Source organism: Akebia trifoliata, chromosome 12 (assembly GCF_017979445.1).
Source record: "Akebia trifoliata isolate Shusen 1 chromosome 12, ASM1797944v1, whole genome shotgun sequence".
In the NCBI taxonomy this organism is placed as follows: domain Eukaryota; kingdom Viridiplantae; phylum Streptophyta; class Magnoliopsida; order Ranunculales; family Lardizabalaceae; genus Akebia; species Akebia trifoliata.
The window spans coordinates 35189270-35212703 of NC_141386.1; the positions used below are offsets into that span (position 1 = coordinate 35189270).

Below are 23434 nucleotides of genomic sequence, written 5' to 3' on the forward strand. Positions count from 1 at the left end.
AACTGGTTCCATTTTTGTCTTTTTATTTGTTTTTTTAGTTTAAAAAGAGCTTTCGTTACTTAGCTTAGTAAGGAAGAAAGGCCTTACTAAGTTAGTAAGGCTAGTCAGACTCATTTTAGTCGTGCTAACTGACTTCTGCTGAACACGCCACATAAAGGTAAACGAGTATTTATTTTATTTTATTTTTAATGTCTTTGGGCCCTACACAAAATACTACGAGGCATTAGTGGTGTGGTGTTTGTGGTCCAGCCATAAGGCCAATAACAACCAGAAAATCGGGTCCCATGCTTCCCTTATTTCAATAAGAATTTTTTGAGAAAGTAAATTAAAAATCCTTCTTTGGCGCTTCCTTAAACTGCCTTGCTGTTTACGATCCTACTCTTTTGGGATAATTTTTATACACCTCTCTACTTTGGTACATATTTGAGAAACCCCTCATCTTCACACTAAAAACTCAAGTTACATCCTTCACAGAGGCCTTAGCCCTTAAGTGAGGTTGTGAGGGAGAATGGAGTAACATAAACTAACTAAAATACCCTAAACATCGACCTCTTATTCCAAAACTATGTTTTTCCCCTTAAAAAATCCATCTCCAAACTTTCCACTCTTGAGATAAACATAAGTTTGTCTAATAACCCTTAATATTATTTTCAAAAGTCGTTTGTCTTTAACTTTTAGATTATTTGGCAAAATCATTTAAGATAATTTTTTTTTCGATTAATGTTAAAGGATGTATACCCAAAAGATATTTCTTTTGAAAGGTAATCAGAGAATCAGGCAAATTATTGACCAACGATAACGAGAGAAAAATAACATCCTAACATAAGAAAGATCACTCATGTCCTCCTTAACCCTGAATGCAACTCAACATCTTGAATAAGATCGTAAGAAGATTAAAAAAAGAAAGATAAACAATGATGGATCTCCATAACAATGTTGGCATATTGAAGGAGTCACCTCAAACACGAACTATGGATTTTGGGGGGAAGGGAAAAAAAATTCTATTGAAAATGAGGGTATTTCTGGTCATTTTTGTCAGTCTCCTATAGAAGACCAAGATCAATGGGTTATGACATCATTTGAAAATACAGGGGCATTATCTCAAATATACAATAAATTCCAGCGAGGGGGGAGGGTTTGTAAATCCCTCAAAAACTGCAAACCGTCCATTACAAAAACATCAAGAAAGGAAACGAAAGAAAGAGACATCCAGCTCTCTCTCTTTCTCTCCATTTGAGTATTTCTCCTATACTTCTGTAGAATCTTTTGATTTTTGCTTGCATGGCAGACCAAAAGATCATCTTCATTTCAACACAAGGCCTCAAGAACCACAACAAACCTGGAAATTTCTGGATTTCAATTCAGGGCAAAGTCTATAATGTGACTGATTGGGTTAAACATCATCCAGGTGGTGCTCTTCCTCTCTTGAATCTCTCAGGTCAAGATGTCACAAATGCTTTTGTTGCTCATCATCCAAGTTCTGTTTGGAAACATCTCGATCAGTTCTTTATTGGATATCTTTCAGATTACCAAATTTCCGAGGTTTCCAAGGATTACAGAAGATTAGTTTCAGAGTTCACCAAACTGGGTTTATTTGACAAGAAAGGACATGGGGTTTTCTTTTCTCTCTGTTTAATTGCAATTATGTTCTTTCTTAGTGTTTGTGGGGTTTTGTGGTCTAATAGTGTCTTTGTTCATCTCTGTTGTGGTGGATTAATGGGGTTTATTTGGATTCAGAGTGGATGGCTAGGACATGATTCTGGACATTATCAGATCATGTCGAGTCGTGGGTTTAATCGATTTGTTCAAATTCTTAGTGGGAATTGCCTTACAGGGATCAGCATTGCTTGGTGGAAGTGGAATCATAATGCCCATCACATTGCTTGTAATAGTCTTGAATTTGATCCCGATCTTCAACACATGCCCTTCTTTGTGGTATCTTCAAGCTTCTTCGACTCGCTGACGTCTTACTTTTACGAGAGAAAAATGAATTTTGATTCTTTTACTAGATTTTTAGTGAGTTACCAGCATTGGACTTTCTACCTGTTATGTGCTTTGCTCGGATTAATCTTTATGCGCAGTCCTTCTTGTTGTTGTTCTCGAAGCGTAGGGTCCCTAATAGAGGTCAGGAGATAGTCAGTCTCCTTATTTTCTGGATTTGGTTTTTTCTAATTGTTTCATCTCTTCCCAATTGGGGAGAGAGGGTGATGTTTGTGCTCGCTAGTTTTGTTGTTACTGGGATTCAACATGTTCAATTCTGTTTAAATCATTTTGCGTCGAGTGTCTATGTTGGCCCACCTAGTGGGAACGATTGGTTTGAAAAACAGACTAATGGCACACTAGACATCACTTGCCCATCTTGGATGGATTGGTTACATGGTGGGTTGCAATTTCAGATTGAGCACCATTTGTTCCCTAGGTTGCCTCGATGCCATCTCAGGAAGATCTCACCCTTTGTGAAGGAACTATGCAAGAAGCACAACTTGCCTTACATTAAGTGTGTCTTTTTGGGAGGCTAATGCTATGACCGTTGGGACTCTTAGGACTGCGGCCTTGCAAGCTAGGGACCTCACAAACCCAATCCCGGAGAATTTGTTATGGGAAGCTGTTAATACACGTGGTTGAACCCCATCCCAAAGACATCAATTACATGGTATCAGCGCTTGTCCTCTTTGAGTTGGGACTTCAAACTGTATGTCAGACAGTTCTTTCTTCTCTTTGTTTGCATTCAGCATTGCAAATAAGGATCTATTTGAAGGTAATTTCTTGCGTTAAGTGGTATCAGAAGTTCTCTTTCTATACCTTAGAATGTTTCCTTCTTGCTTTAAGTGGTATCATAAGTTCTCTTTGTATAGCTTAGAATGTTTCTATCTGGGTTATGTGGGTTGGGTTGGGAGTTGCATTAGTGATGTAAAAAAATGAGTTTTCATACAATGCCAAGGTTAGTTTGATGGTGCTTCTCTCTCAAAATTAGCCACTGTGTATTATATTTTAGATTTCCAGCTTCAGTGTATGATTGTTATCCAATTTTTGTTTCTTTCTTTTATGAGTCGTTATGCATGCACGCTGTCTTGGTACGCGGCTGACGTGGCAACGTCACAAAATCATAGATGGTTTTCATCGGGATACACAGGAAAAAGATGCGTGGTTCTGTGCCCACATAGGGAATCATTCAAACTTAAGGCTAAAGGTGTAAACTTAACTAAGTTGGCAAGGTATGCAGACTGTTGATGCCATGAACTAGGTTCAAAGCTCGTTGAACCTATGGGTGCAACTTGGTCCGGTTCAAACCGATAACCGAACCGATAGCTTTGGGGTGGTTTGGTTCGGTTTGGAATAAGTTGCGGTTCAATTTCGAGTTACGAAAGTGGAGAACCAAATCAAATTGAGAACCGAGCCCTTATGCAATATATACATATATGATCTTTTATGGGTAAACTAATGACTTATTATAAAAAGATTAGTGATTTATTGTATGAAATTTTATGTTTATTTTTTCATTAAAAAATGTTTCTTACAATTTATAGAATATTGGCAAATCGTAGAATCAAGCCGATTTTAGTTCGGTTTGGGTTGATTTGGTTCCAATGGAATTTGATTTGGTTTTAATTCTTATTTAATGGAATCGACCTATGTTGGTTCGATTCCAATTTGACCTCAAACCGAACAAAATTGCATCCCTAGTCTATCTCACCTTCATGTTGACCACTAACTCTTGTTTGCCTAGTAAAAAAATATAAATAAATAAATTTACCCAAAAAAAAAAAAAAAAATTACGTTAAGAAAAAATTGTGAGTGGTAGAAAGAGAACATGTTAGGAAGAGTTACTGGCCCAATAGGAGACAAAATAGATTTCTCATACGAACGGTGTTTACGTGGCACGTTTGATTTTGAAAATAACACATTGGACTGCGTGCAATACTTGATGAGGAACTCGAGGTGTTTTAAGCTCCACCTAAAATGTGGCATGTAGACATTTTTCCTATTTTATAGGAACGGGACATAATATAGGATCTAGAGTCCCTAAGAAATACAGAGACTTGAAAATTCTTGTTACAAGGGACACTTTGCCTGATTGTACCATGTGGTACAATTGGGTTCATGAATTAAAATCACAAGGGAATTCCAGCGAACAAATTGAAGATTGATGGCTCATGCCTCATGGTCCAAATTTGAGGCTGGTCCGATGTGGGTTGCATGCGCACGTGTGTTTTCCCTGATTCTGGTCGTACTTAAGCTTTACATAAGATTAAGAAACTTGAAACTTACTCTTTTATTGATTTATGTGGGAATAAAGTATTACATATAATGGGATTAAAAAAAAAAAAAAACAACTCTGTTGCAATAAAGCAACTTTGGATCTCAAAATTCCCAATTATCAAGTGATTTATTGAAAAAATAACCATTTTAGACTCATTCTATCTAGGTGATTTATTGATGAAATTACTTTGAAGATGAAAGAAAAAAAAAAACTCAACTTTCCTAAGTATTAACAACATTTTTTTAAAGATGTGTATCCATGAATATCTTTTCAGCTAGAGTTGTGATTATCGGACACCCCCTCTAACATATGCCCCCATCATAGAATGGTAGATCATTTGACTCGGGATATACAAAAAATAATAATAATAACTTATGATTCTACATATCCCGAGGCAAATGAACTATAGTTATGTGATGAAGGCATAAGATGTCTTGGAAAATAGTCCCTTTTGACATATGCCCCTTTCACAAAATTGTAAATCATTTGCTTTGAGGTACACAAAAAATTATGATTCTACATATCACGACGCAAATGAACTACAGTTATGTGATGAGAGCCCTTCCCCTTAATGTGCATGGGTCAGAATCAAATTTTTTTATTTATAGTGCAGTTGTATATCCCGAGGAAAAGATCTATGATTCTCACACATGCCACGTCAGGCGTATGGAGGGTGCGTCCGAAATTCATTATTCATGGGTGAAGGATGTTAAGGTGGGTCCCAACAACAAATGCAGAGCATCACCAAAAGTGCGTAACAAGTGAGCTTTCATGGTACAGTCACCATCATAACATTATCATTTCTCCTCAAAAAAATAGACGCATTCAGAAAACTTTTTTTTGGGCCCACTGACACCATAAGCAATCAACCAAGGAAATCACAAGGCACTCACTCATATCTAACATATAATATCATAACTGTTGATGGGATGTACGGCTGGAAATATCGTGACGTGGGAGTATAAATGAAGGATTTAACATCAAACTTGGTATCTCTTCGAGACATCGAATTTACTCTTGACATGACTCTCTCTATATCTCATCAACTACTATTATAACTATCAATAAATACCCCGTCATTATCTCATCATAATAAATCCAAAAAAAAAAAAAAAAACGCATTAACGGGAATTACTTCTACTCCACTCTTCTCCTCTCTCTCCTCTGTACTATTAGTTTTCCAACCAAAACCTAACTCCAACATCTCCATTAATAATAAATTATTTTCTTCCATCTCTATCTAATTGTTGTTCAGTTTCTAGGGTTTTCTCATTCTCGAAATTCTCTGCAAATCTCATCTCCAGAGAGCTCGACATGCCACAGTTACGGCTGGAGAATCCAGCCATGACCTTCGATGAGGTCTCCATGGAGAGAAGCAAGAGCTTCGTAAAGGCATTGCAGGTTCGATCGTCTTTCTGTGTTCAAGATCTGATTTTTTTATAACCTATATCGCACTGTCTGATTGGATCCGAGTAGTTTTTAATGGTTCCTTGTATGAGAAACGATTTTTGAAGTATTCCTAGGTTCGATCTCTTTTCTTGTTTGATTCAATTTCTTTAGTTTCTTATATTAGAGCTCTGTGTGCTTGTAAATTGTAATCCTACATCTTTAATTACTATTTTTTTTTTCACTGTAATTCGTGGTTGAAGCTTTCGCATTTTGGTGGATTCATCACAGATGTTCACTGTTAATCTGTAATTTTTTGTTGTTGTTCTAATCTCCCTGTTTTAGATCCTCGGTTATCTCTGTTGTAAGTCACTGATAAGAACCTAAACTATACACCAAAACACATTGGTGAGATAATAGTGCAGAAAATTAAGCCCTCATGCTTTGCCGGATTAATTTTTCTGAAATTTAGTCAGTGATGATGAAACTTATTGGCATTGGATGATAGGGTATTTATTTATCATTTTATCCTTAATGATCCTCATTTGAGCAAATATTAGATATGGTATCAAATTAACAATTGGAGTTTTCATTCTCTTGGCCTCCTCATAAAATTCGGATATAGTTCTAGAATTTAAGTCCCATGGATAATTTAGAGGGGATTTCAAATTTTAATAATCATAGTGGATGCATTTTGATCTAGTATGTGTTATGAGGAACTTCAATTTTGCTAGTTGCAAGCTTTATATAAAGTGCCAAATCTCTCAGATCTCATAACTTTTTAATAGTTGAATCGTAACTGCACTATAATAGCACAACAATCTTGCTACTATACTAGTGTATGGGATGACATATAAAATGAACTGATGAGACTTCGAGTCTCATCCATCTCAGCAACCTCATCTTCACTACACTCATTCTGTTATCATGTTTTTTGATAGCTCAACATTCAACTCCATAAAGCATGGATGTTCTGATTTGTAAAAATTTCCCTTTAATTTATTAGTACACTCACTTAACACTTCGTTAGCACTCTTCAAATTGAACCACCCATTGTAAATATCCTTTATAATGTCAAATATTTTCACTTGGAAACCTTTTTATCTTTGTAATATCTCCTAAGTTAACTCTCGAGGGTGTCTATCATATGCCTTTTCTAGGTACCTATAAGAATCATGTGTAAATTCTTTCAGTTCTCTTGAAACTTATCCATTAATTATTTAAATTTTCCTGATGGATTTTGACGAACTATAACTATTATTGAATCATATCTTGACATTCTCACTACCTCTCAGAAGAAAATGGTCTCAATCTTCAATTGGTACAGCCGTAAGGGTAAAATACAATTGTTCTTGATTGATGGAATATATTGTTAGTATGTTATTGGAAGTCTATATTTCTTCCAGATAGGCCTCTAATGTGCTCAGCTTTGAGCTATTGAATTAAAAAAATTATTTCCTTGAGTTTTGATTTGATCCTTATGTGATTTTATTTTTTCAGGAGCTGAAGAACTTAAGGCCTCAACTTTATTCTGCTGCTGAATATTGTGAAAAGTCGTATCTTCATAGTGAGCAGAAACAGATGTAAGACTACTCCCACTGATTTTGTTTGAAATGATGTGTTTACACTATTTAGTGTCTTGTAAATGGTTTTAAGGATGTTGAAGTGACTAAATATTTGCAAATTAACTGTGGTAGTGGCTATCATCTGGCAATAGAGCAGAAAACTGATATATACGACCCAATTAAAAGTTTTCAAAGCAAGTATTTGTTTTATATCTAATGCAAAAGGGTCCTGAGAATGGTTTCCAAGTTTGAGTAGGACGAGGTGAAGCTTTATCTTTTTTTTAGAAAATGAAAATGAGAACAGTTATTCATCTTAAAATCTATTTGAAGTACATCGATTAAAATAATCTATTTGAAGTATCTTTACTAATGGATTTGTTTGCACTTGTCATACTTGTAACTCATAAACTTTGACGTGTGACAAATGTGTTGTAGTTGTGTTGTGTTTGTATGGAATAAAGACCTTGCAGCTGCAACAAAATTGTTCCGATTTTGGTAAAACATTAGGAATTTGGATTTATGAGCATTAGCTTACGGTCGCATCCGTATGGTAACCATGTTATTTGAATGATCATTTATGTTTCTAGGCTTCCACTATAAAATTAAGATGCATATTTTTTAATCAGGGTACTGGACAACCTCAAAGACTATGCTGTACGTGCCCTTGTCAATGCAGTCGATCATCTTGGAACTGTTGCTTACAAATTAACTGACCTCTTTGAACAACAAACATTGGATGTCTCAACCATGGAGATAAAAGTTTCATGTCTAAATCAGGTAATGCTCTTGGTACCTTGACTGAACTATTGATACATGAGTATGAGTTGGATAGATGCTGAATTGCTTCTTATGCTAATATTAGGGACTTATTACTTGCCAAACGTACACGGATAAAGAATGTCTGAGGCAGCAGCAGTTGTTGACAACCATTCCAAGGCATCACAAGCATTATATATTACCAAGTATGAAATACAGATTGTAATTAGCTTCATTTGCAGATTGAAACTAAAAGAATGAGAGTGAATTTTATTTTTATTATTTTAAATTGCAAGCTAGATTCTGTCAACAAGAAGGTGCAGTTTAGTCCACAGATACAGACAGATGCCAGGCAAAAACCTATTACGGCTAGACAGCGTCTTCATCCTTCAGGTACCTTGTTTCTATGGTTGGGCACACTCAGATCCTTTTATCCAGTTTTTGGTTATTGGTTTTTAGTTGTTTTCTCATGCAATAACGAGCATGTTATTACTTATGCAATAATGATCATGTCATTATACTACTCCAGGTACCCCTGCATCGAAAACTCTTTCCTGGCATTTAGCCTCAGAAACCAAGTCTACCTTGAATGGGACCGAACATGCATTGATAGGGTAAGTTTATGCTCTCATTTAAGTATTCTAAAGGGGAGATAAATTTTCTGAACTGTGTACCTAATGTGTTCGTCTTAGTTGTTACTACTGTTTATCTGATGGCTTAAAGGTTTTGACATTTTCCTATCATGCAGTGTTGAAGACTCAAAAGCTTCAGGAACTCCTGGAGTCTTCCGTCTGTGGGGTATCTCCCTTTACAGTCCTCTTTGTATTGTAGCTTTTAATTTCTTGATTTTAATGGTCTTGAACTGGTTCTTCTCTAGGTTGCAGTTATCCATTATAAAATAAATAATATTTCTTGTGCTGCAAATCTAATACTTGTAGATTCTGAGCCTGCCTTGTCCAACAATTCCTCTCATCCTCGATCAGCTAGTAGAAGTCCTGCATCTAGTGCTGTCTTGCAGACATTTGGTGTCACGCACAGGGTAATATCAAACTTGACAACACAACTACTCAAATACGCACTATGTTTGCTCAAGTAAATGAAATGCATGCATGCATAAAGTAGAAGGATTTATGCTTATGGAATGTAGTCTTTGCATGCATATTTGTGCATATTTTCAGTAGTGCATCTGATTGCAGAAAGTCTTAAACTGGTACTACTTTTATAATATATATACATGCCTTCTTCCATAAAAGGGTTGGTCGTTGTTCTTAGTTGCAGATATGCGTTAGTGTCAGACTTTGTTTCTACTGCTTTGTATACCAGAAAGTTTTACACTGGTACTACTTTCTTTCTTTCTTGTCATGTCAAGGGTTGGGTTATGTTCAATATAAAATAGCTTCACCTAAGCTACACAACCAAGACACAAACACATGTTTTGGTCTCTAACACTCTTAAAAAGTGTCAAGCAACCTGAAACCCACAAATTCTATATGCCAATGTGTACATACAGTCTATTCTACATGTTGATACATATATTATAAAAAGCATACTTTGGTTCATGTTTATTGATCAACACTCCTCTGTTCCTGCTTACTTTTCATATGAGCAGTTGATGGGGTTTGGAAGCACAAATTTGTGCCATGATTTAGCTCCCTTGAAACAATTTTTTTTTTTTTTTTATTGTAATTTTTAATTTGCAGGATTTGTTGGAGGCTTCCAAACCATTAACAGCATTCAGATCTTTTGACAATGTGGGACGTCGTGAGATCATCCGCGCCCCTGCTCGCAGCAAAAGCATGCTGTCAGCATTCTTCACCAAACAAAAAACAACAAAATCGAAGAATGGCTAGGCTTCATGAAACCCAACCTTGTTGTAAAGAAATAAATGATACCATCTTGAAGAATTAATTTTTGGTGGGGTCCTTGCCTTCTTTCAAATTACTGATTTGTTTAGATGCTTATATTTGGAGCATCTTTTGAATGTTACCCAACCTGTAGATCGTACCAATCTGATGATCTTTTGTATGCTTGATAACCTTGATTCAGTATTCCAAACATTTGTTCTGTTTCTGCCTTTCCTGTATTCTAATTTAGCCGGTTGGATTGCATTCAACGGATTATTACGGTATTGTAAGAAATGGTTGACGTTGACAAAGCTAACACAGTAATCTAAGGATTTGTTCAGACTTGCAGGAGTAAGTTTTTTTTTTAGTGAGGCTTATTGATTATATGGGGAAGTATGCGTGTCTGTCATTTTCATCGTAGATATCACTGTTTCTAAAGATTATTATTACATTACATCATCTGATAAATGGTTTAGAATGAATAGCATGTCGGACGACATAAGCAGACATTTGCTTTTGGATAGTATACAATCAGTTGAGACTCAAGAGAATAATTTTTTTTCAAAAAATATATATATACTAGAGAGCCTACTATATTTTATGGGGTTAAATGATGTTTTGTGTTTGTGTGTGTGTGCGTGTGTGTGTGTGTTATATATACTAGATAGAATTAAATGGTAAAAAGAAACTTTTGTGGCAAAAGATTGGATTTCTATGCACAATTCCTATATAAAATTCTGTCCCGTGACTTCTTTGATTTTCATAACTTTGGTTACCTTTATTTCATTTTTTAATATCTATATTTTAATAAAACCAAATTCTCATTGCATCGTCTATTAATTCAGTTACAACATAGGAAATTTATTTATTCTTTTAGAATCTAAATTGATTTTGTGAAGATGGATGCTTAATAAATCAAAACTGTTTTGTGCCAGTCCAAAATAAATAAATAAGATTGAAAAAGAAAAAAGAAAACTATATGAGAATGGAGATCGTCCACCAACTAATATTTAATGCATGTAAGGGATAAATAATGATGATACGTAATCTTGTTGCGGACAAGGATGCAATCCAAGCACGCCCCAAGAAAAGAAAAATGCAATCTAGACTACTTCATCGACAACCCATATTTTTCATTTACCTGAAATCTCAAGTTAATATTATAGTTTGGTTAATTATTATATGTATTTTGAAACTTATATGTTGTTTGTATGATTGTTTCTCCCAAATTTCATCTTAAAAGTAAAACTACCTCCGAGTAATTCTAACGCAAATAGCCATATGGCTATCGAATTTCTATCAAAGTCCTAAATTAAAAAAAAAAAAAAAAAAAAAGAAAAAACTAACCTTTTTTCTTTTTTAAGTTGTAAGAATTTTGTTCTCTACAATCCTGTAGCATCATATAATGTTTTGAATATCACAAGGTAAACTCAAGGATCCTTCGAGTAATTCTAATGCAAATAGTCATATTGGCTAGGCATTTGAATATGGAGAGTCATTTTTGCATATTCAAGATTTGCACTATAATCATACTAATTAAAATGACTATTCATAAATATTTTAATATTTTTCATTTTTAATTTTACACGAAATTCTACTAAAGAAAAATGACTCTCAACTAGCGTCATTTTTTATTGCCAACAAGTAGAGAAAGAGAATCTCACTCTTCTTCTTCTTCTTCTCTCTCTAGATATATATAAGAGGTGTTCCGAGACCCTTAAAAAAGTCGAACATTTTTCAAAATAGGGGTCAGAAGTTTTAGAATGGGCTGATTTTTTGTGAGGATGATCTCTATGGTGAAAGAGATCATCCTTACGAAAAACCAGCTCATTCCAAAACTTCTAACCTAGTTTAACAATTGAAGAATCGTGGACCATCCGATTTTTGTAAATCATTTTTGATGGGGTTAGAAATTTTAGAAGATCATCCTTACAAAAAATCATCCCATTCCGAAACTTCTAACCCACACATTGAAAAAATGTTTAATAAAATATTTGACTCTCTTTAGGGCCTCCAAATGCCACCTTATATATGTATAAGATTTCATAATAGAAAGCCTAATGTAGAGTGTATCGATTGGAATGACTTTAGAGGCCTTTAACTCTCTAAAATAGCAGTTGAGAGAGGATGTAGAACCCGAGCATGAGTGCGTTGGAGTTGCTCTTAGTGAAATCTCATTGAGATTAGTTTTAGTCGTAAGTTTACCTCACACAACGTACCCTACTAAGGGCTCATCAAATCCCAGCCCCACATCATTACATCCATCAATACTAAATGGCAGGAATGAGGAAGGCAGATCATCATTTCAGTATACACAATGAAGACAACAAAGTGATTCCCTGCCAAAACACAAGGGTGCGTACTGCGCAGCGCCTAGGATCTCTGCGCAGTTTGCAGAATCTCTTCCGTTTTTTCCCGCCCCAATTGACTGCAACTAAAAACCGGAAAACAGGGAACCAACGCTGTCCAGGTCCAATCGATCGAAGAAAAATGGCGGGAAAAGTACCACATGAAGATCTCTGAGCCTTCCATAACCTAAAAGCCCTTAATTTTACAATCGGACTATCTTCTATATGTTAAATTTCCCAAATCTCAAACTTCCGTTTCGAAACCCTAATTGTTCCAATCTACTCTGCGTCCGAACTAGCCCTAATCTGTCTCAATCACTACTATCAAATCGTCTTTCTCGGTTCTTCATCAGATCCCTAATGGCTTCTTCAAAGATCGTCGCGGAGTACGCGAAGTCTAGTCGATCTTCTTGCAAGAAATGCTCTAAAGCCATATCTGCAAATACTTTGAGGTTAGGTTTAGTGAGCAGAGACGCACGAGGGTTTGATATGACGAAATGGCATCACTTTGATTGCTTTCCAACCGATTCTCAGCCGATCGTTTCTGTGGAGAAGATTAATGGTTTTTTGTCGCTGAAGGTTTGTGTGCTTGTGTGATTCTGTTTGTTCTTTGAGTTTGATAATCCAATTTGAAGTGCATTTAGGTTTCTCTTGGTTTTTCGTTTGTGGTTTCAGAGCAGTGATCAGGAAGCATTGAAGAAGTTGGTGGAGGGATGCCATGAGTCACCAAAAGAGGTTCTTCTTACTCGATATTCAGTTCTACTGTTCCTTAAAAAATAGTTTGGAGATGAAGCTTGAATTGGTTCTAGTTTCTGGAATGATTATTTTAGTTAAGCATGGTCGAATGTTTTTCAATGGTTACTGTATGTTATATTGATAAAATTTGTACCGATGGAGAAATTTTTACAGGGCTGTGATGGGGGAAGTGAGGAAAATAGTTTGAAGGAATCCAAGGTAAGTAAATTCAGCTAATAGGTATCATTACGTTGTTATTTTTGGCATTCTTCACTGTTATTATATATATGCTGCAGGGTCGTAAAGCAGATGAAACAAGAATTGACAAACTTGAGGAAAGTAATTCAAAGAAGTATAAGGTAGATAAATGCCCTACTACTATGGTTTAAGAAATAGTATGTGAGTTTGATTTTTTAACTCGGGCTTTTTGATGAGGTCTTGGGCATTTTATCATAAATGTCGGTTATTTATTTATTTTATTTATAGATAAAGGGGAAATACAACAAACAAATAGAAAGACTAGAACGAGATGACTTACGAAGTAAGCCTTAAAAAAAGAAAAGCTTAGAGACGGGCTTAGAGCTAGGGCTTTGAGAGATTACAAACAACATCCCAACAGACAAGGAAGTCCTAAAAAAAACACCCATTTGAACTCCTTGAAGATCTTTCACCAATAGAATAGAATTCCAAGGACTGTAAAGAAAATCTCACGACTTGAACTAGCCTTCCCTTCGAAAGATATAGCATTCCTTTCCTTCCACAGGCCCCAAGTAATTGCGAATGGTGTTAATGTTAGTCATTGTTTGCACATAAGTGTACATGTCAGTTGTTGTTCACAAGTGAGCATACAAGTGTGCCTGAGTGTACACATTGGTTGAAATTGTTTGTAGGTGATTTCAGTTTCTGCCGAAATCAAGTTGACATTGAAGTATTGAACAAACATGAAAATTGAGAAAGTGATGTAAGGGAAGGGGATTCAAGGATAGGAATAAAGTTAATCAGAGAGTTAGTTTTAGCAGAGCTCCGGTGTTCCAAGGAAGTCTCATCCCTATTCTAAATGATTGACTGAGGTTTATTTATGGAAGTGTGATGTGACATGAAAAGACAATGACGCCCTTAGTCCATCAATGCTAGCCTGTTGGCGTTGATATTTGTCAGGACTTGATAATTGGCAAGTGTATCAATCTACTTACCACAGTATGATACATTATCAACTATTTTTCTACAACTGACCTTGTATGAATAGTTACATTAGTGGTGGAATGGGTTCCACGACATTGTCATACATCCATAGCGAGTCTCATCTCCAACTTGAAATCATACACTTTCTCTTATCCAATGGATTGATTGGGCGGCCTACCTCATGAATTACTAAATTTGCGGAGCCTACAATATGCTAGATTATCGTACCTGGCACTTACTATAATGTGCCACATCAATTTACTTCATTGGTCTATGCAGAATTTTAATGGCCTAACTAGGCAGGCATGCGGTAATTTATATCATGTGGTGTGAGACCTAAAATGCACCATTTACTACAAATATAATGGTCAATAATATTAGTTCTCTTAGGTTAAAGATCAACTTGGTTGGAAGATTGCTACCTTTGTGTTAGTCGTTGCTTGATTATTTTTTTTGTCTATGTACAAAATTATGAATCTGGTGTGGATACAAATTACAATCGTATGGTTAGGTTAAAAATCATTCTGATTCAATGTTGTTTGTTATGGCAGCAGTTGACCTACTTTTGAATTTTGAATGCTATGAATGTTGTCACTTCTCTATTTACTTTGTGAACTGTTTTATCAAGTTATACCTTATATTTCACTTGGTAGTTCTTATTTTGCTTATTTCCCAATCAAGCTGATGTGGTCCTCTTTTTGAAATGGTCAGCCGTCAACATCCAGCAAAGAAGATGAGCTAAAGATAGCCTTTTCGAGTTCCAATTTAAGTGATAAGTACAAGGTTTTATTTTTTTGTTTTTCTCTCCCTAGTCTTATGATTACACATTTTGTTAGTTGTTGGAGTGGCTTTTGGCTGTTTTACATGCATTCTTGTTAATTACACATTCTTTTACTGATATTTTTATTCAAGTTCATGTTCAGATTTTTTTTTTCTTGATACAGGATGCTACACTATTGCCAAAATGGAAGGCTTTCCAAACAATCATTTTTCTTGAACGGGTGAGATACTGGTGTTGTTTACTTAATATCTTCCCATGGTACTTGTTCAATCTCTTGGATGGATGTTAGAATTAGACATTTGTTGAAAACTTGATTTTGAACCTAACAAAATGACGTTTTTTAATAAGTAAAAAAAATGAATTGTACTAGCAAAAAGATTTTTTTTATCCAACCAAAATAGGCAATCAAATTTTTTTTTTCAGGTAGTGATTAGTGAGATAAATACTGCATTATTTGTTTGAGGCACCAAGGCTCTTATTAAATTTGATTATACTGCCTAGCTTATTAGCATTAAACCATTTGCATGTCTTTGTACCTTTCTCATGTTCTTTATTTTTTGTATTTCATAGGATGAAGGTCTTCATGATTCGAGAAAAATTGCTGCATTTGATTTTGATGGTTGTCTTGCGAAAACATCAGTGAACAGGTATTCTGTTTTTGACTGGACCAAACACTTCAGCAATCTTGCTATTGAAGTGTCTGTTGTAACATATTGTGACTAGATTGCATTTAGACACACATACAATGCATAAAGTGTATGAGAAGGAACATTGATAGTCATAATAAGTTATTGACTTTATTTTACTTCCTTAGGTGATTAAATGACACCACCAGATGGTCGACTTACAGACCCACCTAGTGGTTGCTTCTATGTCATGAATGACATAGAATACCTTTATGATTTGCAAAATGTTATGGGCCATCCCCCTTAAGAAAATCCTTTGGTCCTTAACCTCTTTTGTCATTTGTTGGGGCATTTCGTTGGAGTGGAATAGTAGAATCTTTGAAGGGGTTGATCATTCTTTGCATGAGGTTCTCTTTTCCATCTTGGGTTTATTATTTGTGTGGAGCAGGTTATTTAAAGAGTTTTCTTTGATGACTTCTTCTTCAAGTGGGACCTCATATGTATTGTGTGAGAGTCTTGTATTCATTTGTGGTCTTTTCTTTTGCCTTGCTTTGTATCTTGTTTGGTGTCTGTCTTGGCCACCTTTTCTCTCTTTTAGCAATGAAATCTGTTTGACCTATAAACCAATTGTTATTGGTCAGAAACAAAGAAAATTCTGCTGTAGGCAGCAACTTTGTGGATAGTGCTAACGTTACAAAAGATGATTCCTTCAAAACTGGGGGATACATGTTATATTCTCATTTATGTCTTTGAAATCAGCACATCACCCAACTAAATGGATTGACAACCTAATATTACTTCTTCAACTGCAGAACTGGTGCAGATGCGTGGTCCCTTTTGTACCCTTCGATACCAGAGAAGCTTAAAAGCTTATACAATGATGGCTACAAGCTGGTTTGTTGCTTTTCTAAATTAAACCTTTTCGAATTCTGGCTATTAATGCCTATTGGGAATGCCATGGTTTCAGGAACTTGTTCTTAGTTTTGTTGCGTCAGTTGACCAATTTATTCTACTTGTGAACTGAGAGGTAGTGTTTGCATTATTGTTTTCCCTCATCATCAGGTAATCTTTACTAATGAATCCAACATTGAACGTTGGAAGAATAAGAGACAAAAAGCTGTTGACTCTAAAATTGGACGGCTCAACAGTTTCATTAAATGCGTCGAAGTCCCTATTCAGGTACATAAACAATCATTTAATAATATGCTTCCACCTTGAAAGCTGAACAAGTTTCTGACCTTTGCTCATGGTTGGTGACGACCATCTTGGCATCTTCTGACATGCCGATACTATCATTACAATTACCAATATGGTCATTCAGTTTGGAAATTGTGACTTGGATGATAGTGGGGGATGTTGCACCACCATGGATAACATGGCCTTGCCTCTCTATGCACCAAGTCGTGTATACACTCACTAATTTAGGTAACTTGTTGGATGGTTCATGTCCAAAAATTGCGTCAATAGGTTAGTCTTAGAAAGTGTTGGCATTGTGTGTGCTTTAATTGATGAAAAAAATAATCTCATGGTCCGATCTTTAGGATTTCTCGGTTTGTGCAATTTTAGTATTCTGGTCCGTCCAGCAGGAGCTGTTCCATTTTTTGGTCCACAAAGGGGAAATTTGATATGTTTAAAGTAACTTGCATACTTTACTATTGTTTTTAAATTGTAATTTTTACTGTTAATAAAAAATTTCAGATTTACCATTTGGTACGGGGAACTTACTTTTTGTAGTAAATTTCTGTTTTACCTTTTCTAGTAAATTCTAGAGTTAAATCTTGTGCGGCAAGTTTCTATTTTTAAGTGAGTAGTAAACAAGTCAGAGAGTTGTTAGGTTGCCATTTTAATAGTTGTTTGGTTAGAAAAAATATCAGGTGTTAGTATTTTAAAGTCATGCCCACACTTTCCCCCACCCCCTCGGCCTTGGCCCTGCCCAATGTTTTGGTGAATATTAGAGACAAACTCTGTGTTTGAAACTGATGACATGCCTACAAGTCTTCTTAATAGGAGTTCCTATTTATGTAAGATTGCAGTCTATTTTCTGGTTGGGGTCAGCCTAACCCCCCCCCCCCCCCCCAAAAAAAAAATAAATAAATAAAAAAATAATAATAATAATAATAATAATAATAAAAAAATAAAAAAATAAATATGTAACCCTTATTGCTTTTTGGTTACTTGTTAGCTCCTTCAAGAGGTGAGACTACATAAAAAATAATTATATGGTGCAATTCCATATGTATAGCTAACTGTACCTTAGATCTTTTTTATCAAACCCAACTAAACTCTAGATTATTTTGAATCTACCAGAATCAAATCCCTGGACTATCCTACACCAATTTTGGTATAAGAGCTAATTGTCCCACACGATGGTAGAACTACTAATTGTCTAAGTCATTCAAAATATATTTAATAATAGCATCAATTAGTCTAAGAAATCTCAGAAAATCTGCAATTAGTTCATTAGATATACATTTGAGTGCAGGTTTTCATAGCTTGTGGACTAGGGAAAACTACTGGTCAAACAGATGACATCTTCCGTAAACCCAAAACTGGGATGTGGAGAATAATGGAGCAACAGTTCAACTCTGGCATCACAATTGATATGGATCAGTAAGTTCTCTCATCTCTGTTTTAATTTTGATCTTCAAGTTTGCTTTCTTAGAACCTGTGATTATTATTGCCACTCCCAAAGAAAAGAAATGTATTTTGTGCTGGTTTATCATACTTTTGTCTGGAGTCTTTTCAAGAGATCCCCGACCTAAGTTAATCCTTGTTTTTCAATCTTCATCTATGCATCTACCCCACACCTTTTAGGGTTTTTAGTCTGCAGATACATTCAAACACATCCTGGCTTTATGACAGTAGCTCTCATCCCAATATTTTAATGAAAAATTGATTTCTAAACATCCTTCATACAACAGTATGTTATTAAACACTACTATATTTTTTCAATAGTCTTCCTTATCATATCTTCCTGTATTTATATAGTTATTTAATATCTCTCTGGTGTTTGGAAATGTTTTCTTTTACTTTTGTGTATTTCTTTCCTTTTTTTTATACCTATAAAAATTCTTTTGAACTAACTGAAGTATCACATTATAGTCCACGTGTATGGATGCATCTGCACTCTAGGTTTCTTCAATGTGTTGCATCAAATACCTTTTATCTGTTTCCTGATCCCAGTACACATGTCGATGCTATTGTTTTTACATAGTTTTTCATTGTATACTGATGTTAGTTTGTTCTTCAACTGCCAATTTTTAGTTTTTTGATCAATGCCAAAGTTTATATTGTTCAATGGGGCAATCAAGGATACGTTAGTGTAGAGGAGTATGTGTCACATTTCTATATTCTGGCAAAGAAATGGCTTGCATATTTCCCTTTTTGCTTTTGTAAGTGTTTGCTTTTTGTTATTTGGATTGCCTACTTTCAGATCAATGTTCTCATTCTACTTTTTTATTTTCATATCAACTCAGCTCTTTGTTGTTTTCAGTTCATAATGCGTTTTGTTAGGCCTTCCTTGCATTTGACTAGAAGTTTGACCATTAATCCATTTGTGGCCATGGCTTCCATGTTGGATAACCTATTGGCCTGGTTACAGGAGGATAATAAATTGTTTGCCCTTTCCAGCGGCGTGATTCTGCGAGATTTTACTATTTTTAGGGATGGAAACACTGATTTGAAGTAATCTATCTTTGCATTTATAGATCCTTTTATGTTGGAGATGCTGCTGGTAGATCTGATGATCACAGTGACGCAGATATTAAATTTGCTCAGGTACTGTCAGTGTTGCTTTCCATTTACTCCTTTGCAACTTAGTTTTTAACTTCATTGCTATCTTCCGAAGTTTGATTCTTTTTGATCCTTTGAACTCTGTGAGATGAGCTTTTTCTTCAGGCCTAAGTGGTTTCCTTTCATCATTATGTATACATCTTTTTATTTTTCATTTACCTTTTGATGGGGATGTCCAATTATGGTTTAGCTGGTTCAGAAAAGGTTCCTTTTATTTTCCTGCAGTAGGTGTTCTTTTGAGATCACATTTAAGTTTCTATCTATTCAAGTAAATGTTAGACAGGTTTAATTTTCTCATCTTTTTTTATGAGAATCTTGATTTTCTTTCTTCTTTAAGATATGTGATATATAAGCAGTATCATCAGTTCAATGGATGCCCTAGAAATTTGTATTTTATGCCTTTCAGAAAGTCGCTAAATTCTAGTTGCATTAATGATTCATCTGTCATCAGATGAGACGAGATCATGATTCATGTTAGGAAATGGCAACATTTTTACATGAGTTGCCAACCTAGTACAATGCTCCTCTGCGTAGGTGATGAGTGCTAGGGGTTAAAGCAATGGCGTAGGCACTCCCACCTTATTTTAGCATTCCTTTTTCTCCGAGGCAGCATCTCGGGTGACAGGTATGAGTACATATCTTCTCCTCCTCTCCACCTACCTCATCTCCTCTTCTCCAGTCCACCAAACCACCCCTTCTCTTCTCTTCTCTTCTCTCTCTTCTTATCCAATCACACCACCCCCTTCTTTTTCTCCTTCTCCTCCACCTCCTACTACTTACCTTACTCTTTTTATGCCCCCTGTTCCATATGGTACCCAGACTGTGTACAGAAACATGAGTGAAATTTGAAATTTTTGATAAGATTTAAGTGTTACTAACTGATATAAGATGAATTTCAGGTGTGCTTTTGGGTATGTGAATGATACATTCCAATCGGATTATTCTGAAGATATATATATAAGATGTTAATAAGTCATCTATGCTTTATAGAGTTGAATGTTGGACAATTAAGAAGATATATGTTCACAGAATGAGCATATTAGAGATGAAGATAATGAAGTGGATGAGAGGAAAAGATGTCATCGTCTACAGTTCATCCCAATCAGAGTAGATGAGACTAAAATCATGAATGTGTTCGAAAATATTGAAGTAGCTTTTAGTGGTGATAAAACACGAGAGAATTGCTTGAGATTTGGTCATGTGCAACAAAGACCGATGACAATACCAATTACAAGGAACATGCAGGTTGAATGTTCTAAAAATGGAAGAGGAAGATAGAAAAGGACATGGATTGAGGTAATGATAGCAAATATGATAATATGAAGACACTTTAATTGACATGATACATGGCTTTATATAAAATTGAATGGAAGAACACTGTTCATTCAGCCACCCCAGACATTTGGGATATAGCTTTATTGATGATGGCGATTCGTCCTTCATTCTTTTACTTGAGTCGAGTATGTCATGTTCCATGTGAAGACAAGATCTATACTAGGATAAATTAAGATTTTCCTTAATGAAGTTCTTAATTTATTCTGTTTGTCATTGGTAACCTTTTGTAATGTGATTAGAGTGCAGTGTCAAAAGAAATTGACCATTATGTACCTGCTTTTAGTTTTAAGTACCTCTCGCATCATGTTTCTTAAGAGTAGCTAATGAGATTGCAGAATCTAATAATCTATGTGCTTGTTGTAGGCCATTGGATTGAAATTTTATGTTCCTGAAGAATATTTTGGGGCGTAAAAGATTTTTGGCTACTGTTGTATCCTTGTTGCACTCAAGTCTCTCCAATTTCCTTTTAGTTTTTGAATCATGCCTGTTTGTCAGCTCGGTCAATGTACAGGTAAGTTGCACTAGCTCTTCTTCTGGTTTTTGACAGAAAATTAGGCTTTCCTATCATCTATACAATATTTTGATTTCTATGTTCTGATCTAGATTGCCATTGTTGTTGTTGTTGTTTTTTTTTTTTTTGTTTTCATATTTTTCCACAATTAGTAAACTGAAACTCGTCAAAAAAAAATGTTTTCTTTTTATGGGCAAGTTGTCATAGAATCTTGCCACACCAGCTTTTACTTATAATACCCCAAGAAACCAAATTAAATATGGTGCCTGGGTGTAGCAAACGGTTTTATATTTCTAATGACTGCACCCTTTGATGTCTCAGCTTTAGTGCGATCTGAACTCTCTCTGAATGATGTCTCTCAACTTTGTTACATCTGTAACCTTTAAATGGGTTGAGAATTGAGAAAAAGGTTTGTCTTTTCTTGGCCAAACATGGGTTTTGACAATTTTTGGGGACGAGTAGAACACTGGAGAGCTGACAGTGTTTGGGATTTGTGCGACTAATGGCATTCACTCCTGTTCTTATTTTGATGTGCCGACATCCTTATCTGGTGTGCTATGTATTTTTTCATTAAGTGTGATAGCTAAACGTTACCCTTCTAATATAAGCACACATTATTAGATATGTTCTGTAGGGGGGTAGTAGTCATTCTGCCACCACTCTTACGTTCTATTCGTCGGTGTGTTCATACAAACTCTCAAATACTATTAATCTCAGATTGTTGTGCTAGCTGTGTGGTATTTGGCTTGTAGCCATATCAAGCCGTACCATTCGACAGTGAAGCGCCGCATGGCATGTAGCTCATCCTAGGACCACACCATCAAGATGATAAAAACTAACTCAACTTGGACCACTCCACCCATAAAGACAGAGACGTTCCGTAACATGGAAACAGGTGAGTGATCAGATGGTTAGGATCATCCGTCACCATCATCCAACAATAATAGGACACCTCACAGCCCATAATTGTATTAAATGGGACTTTGGTGACAGCATGATCAATAGCCTATCTATACCTATTGAATAATGTAGTTTAATTAAAATAGATTAGAATCATAGGATCTTTTCTTAGTGTTTTAATTTTAAATGGGATATGTGTATAATATGGGTATAGCTGGGTAGTTTGGAGAATTAATACCTATTTTGTAAGAGATTGAGTTGTAATGAACAGATAGAATATTTTATTATTTAACTCTCTAGATTTGTATTAGAAAATTTGTCGATAAAATATTATGAAAGTCTTATTCGGATTTGGAGACTAATCATCTCGAATTTGGTTGTGGAGGTTAGATCTTCCTTGAATGAGATCAAATCTATCTTTTTCTTCTTTTTTGTTCTCTAAAAAATTAGGTACGTCGTCGTCCCTAGCCAAGTCTTTTGTGGACCCACCATCTACAACAAGATTGATGGACCACATAAAGTCATAGAGGTGACCAGAGTTAATGGTTGGCACAAATTTATATAGCCAGATCGGTGTCCCATTCTTATAGAGACATTAGGTGTCTACATTGCACATTTTGGTTGGAGATTAAATACATTGGTCTGCATACGATGTGGAAAACGGCTTGATTAAGAGCCCAATGTGTTTGAAGCTCCAACCAATACATGTCACGTGATAGGGACCAACTGGTTGCATAAGATTCACAGTAATCATCTTGTCTGTAATTGCATAATAAATTAGGGACCAACTAGTTCCACAGCACCTAGCACTGATTGCACTCCAATATAAAATTTGCTTTTTTTATTTATTATTATATAAATTTCCATCCCATTCCTACTTTTTACACCCCAGTAAAAGAATTTTACTCTAAAACTAAAATCAAGACCCATCATTAGGAGTTCATGTAAATTTTACGACAAATCTATCAGTATCAAGAGCTCTGGCAGATTTTTACCCGTACTTGTAGGTCATGAAACTTTTAAAATTGAATCTAGAATTTGTGAAGTTTTGGTGTTGTAGTTCCTCTATGATTTCTAGTAGAAGAAAAGTACAAATTTTTGTATTAATAGTCGATTACAAGTAATTTTTTGAAGTAACAGAATGCAACCAGTACTAGGTGATGTGCAACTAGTCAATCCCATAAATTATCCTCACCACTTTGCGATTGATCTCCATTTGCCTTGTGTGACTCTTGCATCTCTTTCATTGGTATGTAGTGATCATGATAAATGTAGTTTACCATCTGGGCGTGCTTCGATGGTTGATCTACTATTGAAGACATTCTTATTCCTTAGATTGGATTTATAAACTATTCTCGCTGTTAAGACATTCCATATGCGATGGTAATGATATGTTCACATATTTTATTCAC

At 35.4% G+C, this 23434-nt stretch overlaps 3 protein-coding genes across 9 annotated transcripts; all 3 read left to right on the plus strand.

Moving 5' to 3' along the window:
- Window positions 1-1165: 1165 nt before the first annotated feature.
- LOC147389884 (acyl-lipid (9-3)-desaturase-like) lies at window positions 1166-2997 on the plus strand. The gene is given in 3 exon segments (XM_086418711.1): window positions 1166-2038; window positions 2041-2492; window positions 2494-2997. Coding segments are annotated over 3 exon segments (1341 nt in total). The 5' UTR covers window positions 1166-1281; the 3' UTR covers window positions 2626-2997.
- Window positions 2998-5377: 2380 nt separating this feature from the next.
- ABIL1 (ABI-1-like 1) lies at window positions 5378-10096 on the plus strand. Its single transcript, XM_086419383.1, has 9 exons — window positions 5378-5662; window positions 7148-7230; window positions 7839-7989; window positions 8075-8174; window positions 8269-8361; window positions 8498-8582; window positions 8717-8766; window positions 8907-9007; window positions 9669-10096. The coding sequence occupies exons 1-9, from the start codon at window positions 5576-5578 to the stop codon at window positions 9816-9818; spliced, it is 900 nt and encodes a 299-aa protein (XP_086275509.1). The 5' UTR covers window positions 5378-5575; the 3' UTR covers window positions 9819-10096.
- Window positions 10097-12168: 2072 nt separating this feature from the next.
- LOC147389886 (phosphoesterase) lies at window positions 12169-21744 on the plus strand. 7 transcript variants are annotated; one of them, XR_015170648.1, is made up of 14 exons: window positions 12175-12739; window positions 12836-12895; window positions 13070-13114; window positions 13192-13254; window positions 14789-14860; window positions 15022-15078; window positions 15429-15505; window positions 16297-16378; window positions 16547-16663; window positions 17967-18094; window positions 19192-19261; window positions 19811-19901; window positions 20176-20572; window positions 20975-21744. XR_015170648.1 is itself a non-coding variant. In XM_086418490.1 (12 exons), the coding sequence occupies exons 1-12, from the start codon at window positions 12386-12388 to the stop codon at window positions 21020-21022; spliced, it is 1173 nt and encodes a 390-aa protein (XP_086274616.1). In that variant the 5' UTR covers window positions 12176-12385; the 3' UTR covers window positions 21023-21744. The 7 variants fall into 7 exon arrangements, 3 of the variants coding, with proteins under 3 accessions (XP_086274615.1, XP_086274614.1, XP_086274616.1); XR_015170646.1 differs by having other exon boundaries at window positions 19728-20572; XR_015170647.1 differs by having other exon boundaries at window positions 19811-20572.
- The last annotated feature ends 1690 nt before the right edge of the window (window positions 21745-23434 follow it).